At 38.5% G+C, this 16604-nt stretch overlaps 1 protein-coding gene across 1 annotated transcript in view; it reads left to right on the top strand.

Annotated features, from left to right (window-relative positions):
* Positions 1–224: 224 nt before the first annotated feature.
* The window catches only part of LOC130026575 (uncharacterized), a 230057-nt gene continuing 213677 nt past the window's right edge, over positions 225–16604 (top strand). Inside the window, exons 1-2 of the mRNA XM_056117422.1 lie at positions 225–257; positions 609–1066. Of these exons, the coding sequence (XP_055973397.1) occupies positions 225–257; positions 609–1066 (491 nt within the window). The remainder of the gene's footprint in view (positions 258–608; positions 1067–16604) is intronic.

The following is a 16604-nucleotide window of genomic DNA, read 5'->3' as shown; positions in this document are numbered from 1 at the left end:
AGACTTCCAGAGCCCAGGAAGCTCTTCCCCCGCCGCGTTTGCATCCGCTGCAAGATTTGCAGGCGCCTCTCGTGCAAGGGATTTTTGCTCTCCCGCACTCTCCTTCTCGGGAAAAAGGAGCATCCGGCGAGCCGAGACTGGGGCCGTCCAGGAACATCCCCACGCCGTTGCGCGTCGCATCCCCACGGCGGCTCTAGGTTTTAAGGACCGGGAGAAAATGAATCATGTCTCCAGGTAAGAAGCAGCCCAAGCTCAGGGTGGAACTGCAAGGGAAGAAGAACTTGAAATCGACGTTAAGGATGGGGTGACGGGGTAGAAGCAAGTTAGGACCGTCTCTCCCCGCGGGGCCACGCGCGCTTCTCGAGTGCCAGCCAACGGCTGGGGTGGGTAAGTGGGGCGGCACCTGCGCCGCCCGCCGCTGGTCAGGTCGGAGGCAGCTCGCTGAACCGAGTGTCCTGACCTGACACTTTTGGAAACCTATAGAAATAGGGACGTTGCTGACTCCCTGGCCTGCTGGATTGGCAGTGTGTGCCTGTGCGTGTGTTGGGGACATTATCACGTTCCTATATATTTTAGCATTAACAGAGCCCCCCACCCGGTTGCTATAGAGCGCGGTGGGCACCGGCAGCTCGGACGCGGTGGCAGGTGAGCCTGGCGCAGGTGGACAGGTGGGAGCGGTGGCATCCGGGGTGGTGGAGTGTGGGGTGGAGGGGAAGGGGGCGCATGGGGCTGGCGCCGAGGGTCGGCTGCGCTTCCCTTCGCGTCCGCTAGAGGCTCCAGGCGGGCGCATCGGAGAGGGTGGGTGTGGGGGCGCCGAGAGGCGGAGGGGCGAGCGCGGGGAGCGAGCGTGCCCGCGGGGTGGCGGAGCGGGCGCGGCAGGGGGAGACGAGCCCGGCTGGGGCGGGGGAAGGCGAGCCCGGAGTCCCGGCGCGCCTCCTGGCTGCGCGCAGAGCCAGCGGGATCGGGTCCGAATCCAGGCTGAACCCCAGAAAGCCGTGCCCGGGAGCCACCGCCACTTCACCAACGCGAGCGAGCGTGGTCCGCGCCCCGAGGGCTGTGCCGGGAGGTAATGTCCTCTTTCCCCTCTCTCCTCTGTTCTTCTGCCCTGCAGATAGGTCCATTCGCCGGCAAAATAATCCACCTCCCCACGGTGCCGGGGAGTGCAGGATGCCGTGCTGGAGGGTGGCATCTAAAGGTGCCTTTCAGGCTGCCCGGTAGCGCCTCGTGGCATGTATATTCTAACTCTGCCCTAATGTGGCCCGCCTCCTCCTGAATATTTGCCTGCTCTAAGGGAAGTTTTGTACAGAGTGTGCCGGATGGCTGTTTGGGCCACGCTGCTCCGAGCTGAGCAAGGGGACCTGCCGTGCTCCCCTGAACCGCAGCGAACTGGAGTAGTGGGCTGGGGTGTGGTGAAGAGCTACCACACCCTCTTTCCTCCCTTTCCTTTGCCATGGATGCTGAAGACTCACCATCTAGCCTGTTACTGATTGCCATTCCCCAGGGCATTGCATTTGAGACCTGAGCAAAGCCCTAGCATCTGAAAGACTTGCAGAGAGGTAGAGGGAGGGAGGGAGGGAGGGAGGCGGGGAGAGAGAGAGAGAGAGAGAGAGAGAGAGAGAGAGAGAGAGAGAGAGAGAGAGAGAGAGAAGCTTGAGTAGGAAGTCATGGTCAGAGCAGCTCAGGGTTGAGGAAGGAGGGGGAAGTTCAAGCTCATAAGTAGGGGGTGGCGTGTGCGTGTGTGTGCGCGCGCGCGCGCCTGTGTCTCTATGTGGATGTGTGGCGGGGGTGGTTGCTGGGAAATGGCCTTGGAGTTCAGATTATTTGATGAAGTCTGATTCATTTCCCATTGCACAGTCTTTGACATAATCTTTGCTCTAGTCACTAACGGAGATCACTTTTGCTAGGTACTACTGCCTTGGGCACTGTGGGCACTGAATGTGTTTGATGATTATATTTCAGTTAAAAAAAAGAAAGAAAGAAAAGTGGGTATTGTGTGTGCTTACCTTTTCTGTAGGATAATTGGCGCTGGATGCATTTGTACTGTGTTGTGTGTGCAGAACATGCGTTATTTTACACCCAGTAACGCAGTTTCAGTCTTCTAAAGGTGGCTGTTAACAAACAAGACTTGGGATATTAAACCTTCTGTAGAAAAAAAAAAACGCTGACAAAATATGTTGGGGTGTTTGACAATCTAGGAATATTGAATAAGAACCAAAACACACGCAGCATTTGTGAAATACTGGACCACATAGTAAAACATAATTTTCAGAAATGGAAAGTGGTGGCTAACATTTTTATAGAAGGAGATGTTCTTCAGTGCACTACCATCATCCAGCAGCATGCATTACTTTCAATACAGTTGAGTATGAGGCAGAAAAAAAAAAGCACTTCCTGTCGAAAGCTGGTGAAATGTTTTGTGAGATATTGTTAGAATTTTTATGTTAAGAATTTTAATGGAGCAGGATCCCTATTGATGCTGTTCTAAGTGGTTATTTGTGGGGGTTATTGTTTATTTGTGGGGGTTCTTTTTAGTTGATATTTTGATTAATATTATATAATAGCATAATGTAGTGGAAGTGGAAGCAGGCCAGTTTACTAGTTCCTTTTTTCTCTCTTCATTCCAGAATAACATTCAACATGATTTCAGGGTTTATATAAAGTTTGCCATACATGAATTACATTGAATAGAGCTCTGTGTAGAGGCAAGAATAAAGAAATGCCATGCCAAAATCTTAAAAAAGAATGGCTTATATTCCTAAAATATATTGCTTTAGAAATTTTATGATGTGACACAATGAGTTGTTCATCAATATTAACTGCATATATAGACACAAAATATTCTTCTGTTGGATTAAGCAAGGTATATATAATGTAGATTAATTTTTCCTTCTAAAAGGTACCTCTGAATCCAAAGGAAGATTACTAGTATGAAGAATCTGTGTGTATGATGCATAAGGTATTTTGTGTTCCTTGAAAATTAAATCAGACTGGTGAGGCTAGCCTGTAACCTCAAATTTAAATTTAAGACTTCAACCTTTTTTATTCCTTAATAAATATAATTTTTAATTATATACCAAATGCTGAAATGTTACAGGGATCCCATTGACCTGGGAACTCATTTCAGCCTTCTGAAACTTCCTGTCAAGAGTAAGAAGTGATAGGATGTTGTCACAAATTAATTGGCTTGTTGCTGCAATTAAAAACTGATTATTATCTGGCTCTGGTATTCATTATGGTTGATTTCATTTGGTCTCTGGATATTCTGTGAAAGGACTCTAGGTGGAAATGTTTTCCTGTAGTACAAGGAGAGGAGGTCACTATATGCAAAAAAGGCTTGTCAGTTACTGATTCTCCCATTCCAGTGCTTTTTACCCATAAAGCAGAAGGCTAGACTGAAATAATAATATTTTCTGAATTTTCTTAATTATTTTGTCTTTGTCATAGCTCCCAAACTCTGGTTGCTCCTTTTCAAATTTTGATAAGGAAATATGCAATTGAGTTTCTTCCCTTTACAGTTTAGTGACTACTGTAGTATTAAAAAAACTTTAAAAACTATTTATTAATAAAATATCATATTTTCTGAAAAAATCAATGGGACTTAAGAAAGATGTTTGATAAGGAAATAAAAGAATAGTAGAGACTGGTTCAATATTAGACATCAGTTTTGGTCATCTAACTGCATATACCCCTCTGATTTTTTTTTTCAGCAACCATTAACAATGTAAAATTTTAAAATTATTTCTTTCCTTTATCCTTTCATTTGTTCATTTGCTTTCTCCTGTTCATCTCCCTCCATACCTTATTTAATTTACTGTATTTTGATTAAAATATTCTTCAGAAAGTAACCCATGCCAATTATATTTACTTTATGATTACCAGGCCATAATTTATTTTTGAAATGGGAAATCTTAAATATGTATTTTTCCATTTGGTTTTCAATTTTATGCAGAAGAAACACATTTAAATGGAGGTTTGATACTTTTGGGGGAAGGGATCAATTATTGGTTGACTGTTGAGATTTATGGGCTTCCTTGGAACATGGTTCATTTGTGCTTTGAGTGACTAGTTTCCATGTAGTTAATTCTCTTTCCATGTGTATAATGACTTATGTAATTTTATCTGAAATATTTGTATTAAGGACATAGTTGGGCTACACTTGACAGTATGTAGCTGTTCAGATTTTAGTGATGAATTCAGAAAACCCTTAATTCCATCTAAGTTCATAGTAATTCCAACTTTGTTTGAAGTGTCAGTCAGCTGCATGCATGGCAAGGGTTCAACTGACTATACTATCTCTCCAGCCTATAGAAATGATGATATTTAAATTTTAATGTATATGTGTATGAGATGATTTCTCAGAATTATTGACACTAATGGAGTGATGCCTACTTGTGAGATATAAAAGTCCATTTCAGCATTTGAACTCTGTAAAAAGTTGTGATGATAAAGAGGAGAAAAACAAAAGATAAAATATTTTAAAATAAATTTTAAGGGTGTTTGTTTTAGACATTTATATTCTATTATTTTGGTTTTGTTTTATTTTGGGGACACACTCAGCAATGCTCAGGGGTAACTCCTAACTCTTGCTCATGAATCACTCTTGGAGTGCCTGGGTGACCATGGGATGTGTTGCACAAGGCAAGCACCTTGCCCACTGTACTATCTCTCTGGTACAAACATCAGTATTCTTTTTGTGTACACTTACTATAACACAAGTAATAGTTGTCATTTATTTCATTACTTTTAAGTCAGCTACTCAGTTGGCTATATTTTTAAGTTTTACATAATTTTTTAAAAAGTGTTTTAGGTTTTAAAATGTTTAAATATGTGAAGTTGTACACAATAGGTATAATAGCTTAGTTTTTATAATTGATTTTTTCCAGAAACACTGCAAGTCCATTTGTTCTATTTTATTTTATTTTCATTTGTATAAATGTCCTTTGTATTGTCTATAGGTTATTTTCATCAGGTTAGCTAATAAGAAAATAAATGGTAAATGCTAAATGATTTATTGATTGAAATGAAAGTTTTTCTCCATTGGAATACTATTACTTTGATAAAATATAAAGTCCTCTAGGATCAGAAACTAGTGTATTTGAAACTAGAGACATTAAGTTGCTTCACTAAATGTATTTACAACTTACTCTTAATAGCAGTCCAGCTTTATTAGTTGCAAGAATAAAATCAAATACTATTTCCTCCTATAGCAAGCTACGAGAGTACCTCGCCCACATGGCAAAGCCTGGCAAGCTACCGGTGATGTATTTGATATCCCAAACACAGTAACAAGTGTCACAATCGAGACGTTTGCTGGGCCCGCTCAAGCAAATCAATGAACAACAGGAGGACAGTGACATTGACATTTTCTCTAATATTTGCAAAACTAAATGAATACTTAATTACTAATTACAAAACAGAATTTGTTTTGTTGCCAATGTAATAGGACATACAACTAAACTGTTAATAAAGAAAATGTACAGAAATCATATGTAATAAATTTATGGAAAAACTAAGATTCCTAGTACATTTCAGTTTGAAGGTGTAGCACTTGAAAGCACTTGAAACTTCCCATCAATTAACAGTTAAGAAGTTATTGGTGCTAAAGGGATTTTGAAAAATCTAACTTAGGATATAATGCTTATATGAATTTGTCCCTGTTTGTAAGTGTCTTATGCTTTTATTATAAAGAGAAGGCAAGTGGTTACTTGCCTTCTAAGCCAACAACAGCATATATATATATAAACAAGATTGGTTAAATTAGTGTGAAATGCGTGAAAAAATCTTCATGTTGCCTTCAGGTGCTTATGTAGCCTAGCAAAATAGTTATATCTTGGTGACTATTGAGAAAAGAAAGATTGGAGATTTTTCTTATGGGACCTGGATCTTCTGCTCTTGTTCACTGATACAGAGGAGATTCTGTTGTGGAATTTGTGGAGGGTTTAGGAGAATAAGGTTAAAACATTGCTACTTTCTCCTGAAACAAGATTCAATGATTGTGTCACTATAAAGTTCAAGGGAGAAGAGTATGACATCTGGTTCAATAATAATTAATTAAAATTACAGCTTTAGAATATGGATGATAATCAGATGTTTCATTTCTAGTAATAGTAGAAAACCAGAGAAAAGTTATTTGCATATTTGGGAGTGATAATCAGCCATCTTTTCATTTAGCTTTCCCTGTAGGAAAAGAATGTAGAAGTATCAAGTGTACTAATCACTTTTAAGAATGAAGTGCTAATGAATTTAATTAATAATTCATACTAAGTTTTTAGATGCTGCAAATATATTTAAAAGTAAGATGATTTAGAACATGTAATAAAACCACTCCATTTGAGCAAACCACCAGTATGGCCTTGTTCATTGGAATCTCTCTAACTGAAAAATCCTTCCTAGTTTATATGGACAACCTAGTATTCAACCAGCCTAGCATTGTATTCTCAGTAAGCTATTCCTGAAACTCGACACAAAATTTAGTCTCTTTACTTGTGTATGCATTCTGAAACTCTAGGGAAATTTAGTGTCTTTACTTGTGCATGCTGCTCTTCTTGTATGAATTGTTTGATGTTACTTTTGTTCACTTTTATATCATTCTTTTGCCTTTTCTTCACTATCTTTATAAATCATTTGATTCTTGAGAATAAAAATTATATTATTACTTAAGAAAAAAATTTATGTAGGGCCGGAGAAATAGTACAGAGGGTGGGGTGCTTACCTTGCCTGTGGTAACCTGGGTTCGATCCCTGGCACTACATATGAGCCCCTAAACCTGCGAGGAGTAATTCTTGAGGGCAGAGTCAGAAGTAACCTCTGAGCGTTGCCAGGTCACCCTGAGTCTAGACAATAGTAATTTTTAGTACATATTTTGATATAATTGATATACTATTTAAAGAATTCTTTGCTGTTAACTGTATCCCAATTCACTATAATACTATTTTCAGTTTTTAAAGAAAAGTAAAAATTTATAGATTTGGGATCAGGGCCTGTGATTCACTGTTGGAATCTTCGTACTACTCTGAGATTCTGGGCTGGATTACTGACAATATTGGGAGGCAGGGGCTGAAAAATAAAATACTAGGTTTCAAATCCTCCAATTGACTGTTAATTATTGGACCTCGAGAAATATCTTAACATATGAAGTTTTCATTTTCTATTGTAAGGCAAATATATTTTTGTGTTCAGGTGTATCATATGGTAAGGTGATACTAGAATAGATAATGGGAATCTGTTTATAATTCGTCCCTGTATAAACAAAATCATTCCTGTTGTAAATAAATATTTAAAATTCACCAATAAAATAAAACTTGAGCACTAGTATGTATCACTTTTATTAATAATATAGGGGATTTATACAGAAAGTCAAATACAAAAAAATTTAGAAATTGACATTTCTTTTGGGTTTCTACTTTCCTTTTGTACTGTAATTTATTCAAGGTTTCATATCAAATGGATATCAAATGAATTTAGTATAACAGTACAAATTAGACAATTACAATTTAAAGAGTAAGTTATAGATAAATAGTTGACAACTCTTACTCATTTAAACTTGGATTGAAGGTTGTTGAGCAATTCCTTTGGTGCTGAATGAGTAGTTAACTTTTCTACTTCCTTTTAAAGTTATAGATAAATTAGGACTGGAGAGATAATAGAGAGGGCAATGCACATGCTTGCACATAGCTGACCTGGGCTTGATCCCAGTCATCCTGTGTGGTTGCCCAAACCCTGCAGGATAATCCCTGAGTGCAAAGGCAGGATTTAGTCCTAAACACCACTGGTATGGCCCATCAAAACAAAAGAAAACATAAAACAAATTATAGGTGACTTTTATAAAGAAAACAGTAGTTTTTTTTTTCCCTTTATTTTATTTTATTTTTTTAAAGTTGTAGATTTACAATTTTTTGTGCTTTGGTTTCAATTATACAATGATCAGATACCCATCCCTCCACCAGTGCCCATTTTCCACCACCATGGATAATATCCCTCCCACCCCCATCCCCCCATCCCCCCTGTCTCTGTGGCAGGGCAATCCCCTGTGTTCTCTCTCTCCTTTTGGGTGTTGTGGTCTGCAAAAGAGGCATTGAGTGGCAAACATGTTCAGTCCATAGTCTACTTTCGACATGCATCTCCCCTCCTGGGAGGATCCTCCAAACATACTTTATTTGGTGCTCCCTTCTCTATCTGAACTGCCCTTTCCTCTAGGATACCTGGCTGGCCTCTAAGTTATGGAGTAATCCTCCTGGTGCTGATCTCAGCTATTCTTGGGTATTAATCTCATACTTTGTTACTTTATATCCCCCAGATGAATGCAATCTTTCTATGTCTATCCCTCTCTTTCTGACTCATTTCACTTAGCATGATACTTTCCATATTGTACCACTTGTATGTAAATTTCATGACTTTATCTTTTCTAACAGCTACATAGTACTCCATTGTGTAGATGTACCAAAGTTTCTTTAACCAGTCATCTGTTCTTGGGCATTCAGGTTTCTTCCAGTTTCTGGCTATTGTAAAGAGCGCTGCAATGAACAAACAAGTGCAGATGTCACTTCGACTATACATTTTTGCCTCTCTGGGATATATTCCCAGGAGTGGTATTGCTGGGTCAAATGGGAGCTCAATTTCTAATTTTTTGAGAATCGTCCATACTGTTTTCCAGAAGGGCTGAACCAGTGGACATTCCCACCAATAGTGAAGGAGTGTCCCTTTCTCGCCACATCCACGCCAGCATCGGTTGCTTTTGTTCTTTTGGATGTGGGCCAGTCTCTGAGGTGTGAGATGGTATCTCATTGTGGTTTTGATCTGCATCTCCCTGATGATTAATGATGTAGAACATTTTCTCATGTGCTTTTTTGCCATTCGGATTTCTTCTTTGAGAAAGTTTCTGTTCATTTCATTGCCCCATTTTTGGATGGGGTTGGATGTTTTCTTCTTGTGGAATTTAACCAGTATTCTGTATATCCTGGATATCAACCCCTTGTCAGATGTGTATTCGGTGAATATCCTTTCCCATTCTGTAGACTGTCTTTGTATTTTGGTCACTGTTTCTTTGGAGGTGCAGAAGCTTCTTAGTTTAAGATAGTCCCATTTATCTATCTCTGAGAAAACAGTAGTTTAATCTTTTATTTTGAATATATGATCTCTTGAAGGGCTGGAGCAATAGCACAGTGGGTAGGGCATTTGCCTTGTGCGCAACCAGCCCAGCAGAGCCGGGTTCGATTCCTTCTCCCCTCTCGGAGAGCCCGGCAAGCTACCGAGAGTATCTTGCCCGCATGGCAAAGCCTGGCAAGCTACTCATGATGTATTCGATATGCCAAACACGGTAACAAGTCTCAAAATGGAGACATTACTGGGCCCGCTCGAGCAAATCAATAAACAATGAGAGGACAGTGTTTGACCTCTTGAAATATTTGTGTCCCATTTTCTCATTTTTATAATTTCTAGATCACTGACAGAAAAATTCAAAGAGCTAATAGTTACTGATTTAATGGTACTTTGCTTCTTGGCAATCCACTGTTAATATGCTCTGATAGTATAAAGGGTTATCATATTGTGCTTAAATCTAGTTTGTGGGGAATAAATTATATTTTTCATCTCTGCCCAGCATTTCTATTTGGCCAATGTTATAGAGTCTAATCAGATTTTCTGCCATTCATTTTGCTGTGATGAAGCATTTTCCTAGGTGTTTTTGACTTAAGTTAGGTTCTCACAAAATTTTTATCTTGAATTTTGGTTTCATGTATCTGAAAAAAGTCCAGAGTAGTTTTTTTTGATTTCTAAACTTACCCCCACATTGGTAATGGTTTTTATTCCTGATGCTTCTGAAATTCTCTAGTTTCTATATAATATTTTCCTGTGGTTTCCTAGGGCTGGAGTGATAGCACAGCGGGTAGGGCATTTGCCTTGAACAGGCCAACCCAACCGTTCTGGGTTCAATTTCTCTGCCCCTCTCAAGAGCCTGGCACGCTATCTCACCTGCAGGGCAAAGCCTGGCAAACTACCCATGATGTATTTGATATGCCAAAAACAGTAACAAGTCTCACAATGTAGACATTACTGGGCCTGCTCGAGCAAATTGATGAACAATGGGAGGACAGTGACAGTGGTTTTCTAAAGGTATTTGATGATTGTTTTTATTATTTATGGCCTCAATTTGAAGGTTTTATTTGCAATTATTTTCTTTCTGACTTTACCATATATTGAAACTGCATTTATCTGGCATGAACACCCCCCACCCCCATCTCCATCCTCCTTCCCTCCCCCCACACATATAGTTGTGTTTCTTATTTGGGAAAACATGCTTTTATTTTTCACTTCCACAGCTCCATTCAAACCTGCCCAGTGTGACTAATCTTTTTTTTTTTTAACTCAAAACCCACAGTACTCAGGTTTAACTCCTGTCTCTGTATTCAGTGATCACATATGATGGTACTCAGGGGACAATGTGCAGTGCTGCAGATTGAACCAAGGTCAGACTATGCTAGACAAACTTCATATACTGTGTTGCTGGAGCGATAGCACAGTAGGAAGGAGGACATTTGCCTTGTATGCAGATGACCTGGGTTCCATCCCTGGCATCCCATATGATACCCTAGCCTGGCACAAGTGAGCATTTCCAGGTGTGACCCGCAAATCAAGAAATTAAATAATAATAATAGTAATAATAATAATAGTAATGCTTTTTAAAAAGAAAAAACCCAACTGAACCAAAACAAAATCAATATGTCTTATACTATCTCTATGCCCATTATTCTCTTAAAGGACGTTATAAACACAATACACTGTAGACCTCATATTTATCATTAGAAAATAAAAATATTCTGTGATTACTTGCTAATTATGTGACGGTTCATTTGTATTTTATTGCATTTATATAATAAAAAAAATTCTAAATTCATGAGTGGTGTTAAAGTTTTCTTACTTCCAGCCAGTTTTGTTAGCCATTTGTCATGGAGAGAAAAGAGGGAGCTTAACAGACTGTTGTTGTGTTCCCTCAGATTCACAACCATATTTTTGTCCTGTTGAAATCAATCCTATTGGACTGAATCTCAGAAAAGTAGAACTTTCTATTTTTTTCTAGTTGCATGGGGCCTTTCGATGAGCTCGCACATGAGAAATGCAAGCAGATATAACAAGGCCATTGGTAGATGAGCAATGGCCTTTAGTCCCCAAAGAGCCTCCTTTGTCAGCTAACTCTGAAATCATCTCAGCATGAATCACTGCAACTTCAAAGACAGGTGTATCCTCTGTCCACAGAAATCATATTGTAAGAACAAGAAACTAACCTTTGTGGTTTCAAGCAACTAAAACTTCTGGGTTATTTGTTACCACAGCATAGTATAACTTAAGGAAACAGAAAAATATGTGGCTTCTCAGAAATGCCTTTTGTCTACGTTTTCTATGAGACTAGAGCTGGCATTTTTATTTTGCTAGATTATAATGTTTTACACCTGTTCTTGGGGATTTGAGAATTTGTTCCATCTATGGGGGATCCTCTATTCCTCTAGACATTCTTCTTAGATTGCATTTGAAATATCTCTAACCGCATTCTTTTTTTTAAATTACCCAGGTACCATGAGACTACTGTATGCATGAAATGCTATCATTAACAATAGTGTTATCATGGTGCCTCAAAATTGGAAAAAATAAATAAATCATCCTCTTGTCTTTCAATATAATATTTTATTCAATTATTTCAATATAATACTGCCTCTCATGAAAGTATAACAGCATCTCTCTCTGTTCTGTCAATTAAAGACCATTTGCTTTTTCTGTTAATTAAAATTAGGAATGACTTAAAAAAACTTTGAAATATATTTTACTAAAAAATAGAATAGCACGTTCTAAAATGCACATTATATAAAATGCACATCAGAGCTCTAAAGTATCAGTGTGTGTTTGAGTTGGTTTCTTTAGGTTTGGCACAAGTTGATGGTCAGTTTTCTTTAGGACATCAGAATCTGAACCAAAAGTTCCTCCAGCTTCTGGCTTTTTGACCATTTGTATTTCATGTGACTTGAATCACATTTTTTTAAGCAGTTCTTAGGGAGAGGGATGAGCAGGTGACACATTGGAGATTTCTTTTTTTTATTTTTTTTGAAGCTCCCAAACAATGACTGCATGGTGGAGTATAACGATTTTCACAATTTTTTTTACTGAAGTATTTTTCAATATTCCGTGACTAATTTTGTTGTAACAAGCAATGTAAAGTACATTATTTCATGCCTGCTAAAGGGGCAGGCTTTTGGTGGGTGGGGAACTTAGGACAGTGTTGGAAGGAAGGTCGCATTGGTGATGGGATTGATGTTGGAACATTGAATGTCAGAAACAACTGCATTATGACCAACTTCGTAAATAATAGTGTGTAACAAAAATAAAGATAAAAATGTAAAAAAAGGGGCAAAAGAACAAAAATACCCATTAAGTTCCCCTGTAGAAATTGTAGAAATCTTTTCTCTACAAAGATGACAAGTATTTCTGGCTCCTTTCCTCCCTTTTTCTTGTGAAATTATTTCGTTCTAGTCTCCAGTCACTTTGCAGTCTCAATCATATTTTTACAATAGAAGTTCATCTTGACCACTATGTAATGCTACCTTTCTAACATATCTGGAGAGAATAAATTGATAATAATGATCATAATTAATCCCATCAGAATCATAACATTTTTCCCTCTGGAGAGAATAAGAATATATGTTGTATTTTAGGCACCGCATAGTTTACAAGATGGCAATGATTAGGCTTCCTGCACTGCCAGCAGAGTGTCTGCTTTCCTCCACCAGTGTTCTATCCTGTCGCCCCCGGCTACACACACCATGTAATAAGCTTCTTAATAAAGATCAGTTCTCAATTTCTGTTGTTTCTGCATATATTTTTTTGTTCCCCATCTATGTTTCTTTATTTCCCATGTAGGAGAGAGGTCATACTGGGAATGTCCTTCTTCTGACTAACTTCACTCAGAATGATACTCTCTAGATTCATGTACAGTGCATAATTTCATCACACTTTAAAGCCAAGGAGGCTTATTTCATGTATTTATGGCTGGAGCGATAGCACAGCGGTAGGGTGTTCGCCTTACAAGCGGCCAACATGGCCGACCCGAGTTCGATTCCTCCGCCCCTCTCAGAGAGCCCGGCAAGCTACCGAGAGTATTCGGTATGCCAAACACAGTAACAACAAAGTCTCCAATGGAGATGTTACTGGGCCCGCTCGAGCAAATCGACGATCAATGGGAGGGCCTTTACCTTTACGTTTTTACCTATGTACCATCTATTTAGAGTCAGTTCTTGGACATGAGTTGTTTCCAGATTTTCAGTTATTTTCAATAAATGCAGGGGTACAAATGCCTTTTCAAAATAGAGTTTTGGGGCCTCTGGGATAGATGCCAAGAAATGGAATTTCTGGGTCATATGGAAATTCAATTCCTAGTTTTCGAATGTGTTGTCCATATTGTTTTCCAGAAAGACTGGGCTAGCCGGTATTCCCATCAGCAGTGATTGCAGGACTCATCCTGCCAACACTGATTGTTTCTGTACTTTGTGATGTGTGCCAGTGTCACTTATGTGAGATAACTCATTGTTATTCTGATTTGCATTTCCCTGATGATATGTGATGCAAAGTAGTTTTTATTATTTTTTTAAGAATCTGTGTATCTTTAAGGAAGTTTCTGTTCATCCATTTGCTTATCTTTGAAGAAGTTTCTGTTCATACTCTCTTGATAAGTTCTGCCAGTCTTTTATATACGTTGTATAGCAACCTTTATCAGATGAGTTGGTAGTCAAATATTCCCTCCCAGTTTGTGGAATGTTTTTTCATTCATAGCTTGCTTTGCAGCGTGGAAGCTTTAATTTGATGTAGTCCAATTTGTTTATCTTTGTTTCTGTTTGCTTGGACAATGGCATTGAGTCACAGAAGATACCTCTAGGTTTAATGTCATGTTTAGGTAAAAAGGTAAAGGTAAAGGTAAAGGCCCTCCCGTTGATCGTCGATTTGCTCGAGCGGGCCCAGTAACGTCTCCATTGTAGACTTTGTTGTTACTGTGTCTGGCATACCGAATACTCTCGGTAGCTTGCCGGGCTCTCTGAGAGGGGTGGAGGAATCGAACTCGGGTCGGCCATGTTGGCCGCTTGTAAGGCGAACGCCCTACCCGCTGTGCTATCTGTTTTATGTTTTCCTCAATATTGTATCAGATCTGATACTGAGATCTTTAATCTATTTTGATTTGGTTTTTGTGCATGGTGTTAGATAAAGATCTCATTTCTTTTTTTGTACATGTAACAAACAAGTTTTCCCATTAAACTTTTTTTTAAAGTTTCATTTGCATAAGTAACCACTTCCTTTAAAAAGCAATTGTACAGTCAATATTTTTGTTCCTTGGCTTTTGGGTCTTTCCTGAATCCCATACAGAAAATGTCCTAATTTAAAACCTTTTCTAATACCAGTGTTAAAGGGTATAATCAGAAAGGAATTGTGGAACATTCAGTATTTTTTAACTCTTTTATATTGAATTATAAATACATTTGCTTACAAGTTTAGAGTTATGACTCCTTTGAATGAATAATAAAAATTATCTATGGGAAGCTCTGACAAGTTAGCATTATTTTGTTGTTAAAATCAATATGGCATTAAACTTGAATTGTGTAAATTTACTCATAACTCATTAAAAGTATGCCTTTTTTATTTTTGCAAATTTTACTAAGTGTAATTTACTGAAGACACATAAGCAGACTTTGTTTTTATTTAGTTTTGTAGGAGAACCTATACTGAAACTGAAATTTATAGTCACTTAACATTTATTTAACATGATTGCTTTGGAAAAAATAGTGAGTACACATTTTTTAAAGGAAAAGACAGTAAAATTCTTCAAAAGTGTAAAGTCATGCTATACATTTACAACATTATCCAATATTTACAGTACATTTTTTAAAAAAAATAGTGAACTTGAGATGTGATGCTGTATTTTGTTGCCCTGAATTGAAACACAAAATCATTTCAGTTTCTAATAAGACTTCTAGTAAACTGCCATTCATTTGCTTAAGTACTTTGTAAGTATTATTTATAAGTATTACAGGTATTATTATTTTTATTGCCATATTTATCTTATGCTTCAATATAAAAAGTATGTATCACATTTTAAACATCTAAGTGAAATGCCACCATATGGTAGCCTTATAAAATTCTTTCATTTTAATCTATAACCCATGTTTTTATTTCGAGTCTATAAAAAAAATAAGTTAGATTATCAGAATTGGAGTAAAAGTAAAGTAAGTCCCTCCCATTGATCATCGATTTGCTCGAGCAGGCCCAGTAATGTCTCCATTGGAGACTTTGTTGTTACTGTGTTTGGCATATCGAATTTATTTTTCTATGTCACGGGGAGCTTGCCAGGCTCTGCCATGTGGGTGAGATACTCTCGGTAGCTTGCCGGGCTCTCCGAGAGCGGCGGAGGAATCCAACTTGGGTTGGCCATGTTGGCTGCGTGCAAGGCAAACGCCCTACCACTGTGCTATCGCAAAATACTTTTGTATTTTCAATTGCAACTTCTTTTGACTCACTAGTTCATGGAGGAGAGTAGAAGAATGTGTTAGCTATCCCCTTTCTTGGCATAATAAGAGCATAAATGAGAATTCTGCACTGATTATAATAAACACATCTAGTAATCTTGACATAATTTCTTTAACTGTGCCTCCCTTCCTCTCTCCCTCCCCGACTCCCACCCTAAGCACTTCCCACTCCTTCCTTCCCTCTTTTCCTCCCCTCATTCCTTCCCTCTTTTCCTTCCCTCCCTCCCTCCCTTCCTTCCTTCCCTCCCTCGCCTCTTCTACCTCTCCTACCTCTCCTCCCCTCACCTCCCCTCTCCTCTTCACTCTCTTTCCCTCCTTGCTTCCCTCTCTCCTGTAGCCAGGGCTTACTCCTTTCGCTGCACTCAGAGATCATTCCTGAAGCTGTGTGTGTGTGTGTGTGTGTGTGTGTGTGTGTGTGTGTGTGTGTGTCGCAGTGGGGGGTGGTGCTCATAGGATCATATGGGTTTTGCTAGTGCTCAAACCTAGGTCAAATGAATGCATGACAAATACCTTATCCATAGAGCTATCTTTCTGGCCCCTGTGATACTTTCTTTCAAAGTTTTCTCTATTCCAATTTATTTAGAAAAAGATGAATTTGTTTTCTGTCATCAAGAAAATTTTCTGTTTGCTTTGTATTAGACCTCAATTACCTGTTTACACTTTCATAGTCTTTGTATTGCTTTTTAATTAGTTAATTTGGTTTAATCTTTTATCTCAAATTAGCCCATAGTATTCTTTAGGGCAAAGGCATTATAGATTTCTTTTGCATGCCTGAGTCATAGCATACTTAAGAGAGTAGTCAATCTTTGTTTAACACCTGTGAAAGGTTTTTTATCAATATAATGGTGACATTAAGGAGGCTCTTCCATCACAACAGTTTTGCAAAGTGATAAGAGGAAGCTATGCTTTGTCATTTGTTAGTTTTAGCATTCCTTGTACTTTTAAACACCTTCAAGCTGCATTTGTTAAGTATAATGTTTATGTAAGATAGAAGTTAAAATAAGAGTATTTTGTTATTCTACAATGAATTAACATACCATGCTATTGTAG

The sequence above is a fragment of the Sorex fumeus genome, unplaced genomic scaffold (assembly GCF_029834395.1).
Source record: "Sorex fumeus unplaced genomic scaffold, SorFum_2.1 ptg000034l, whole genome shotgun sequence".
In the NCBI taxonomy this organism is placed as follows: Eukaryota; Metazoa; Chordata; class Mammalia; order Eulipotyphla; family Soricidae; genus Sorex; species Sorex fumeus.
This window is presented reverse-complemented; position numbering and strand designations above follow the sequence as displayed.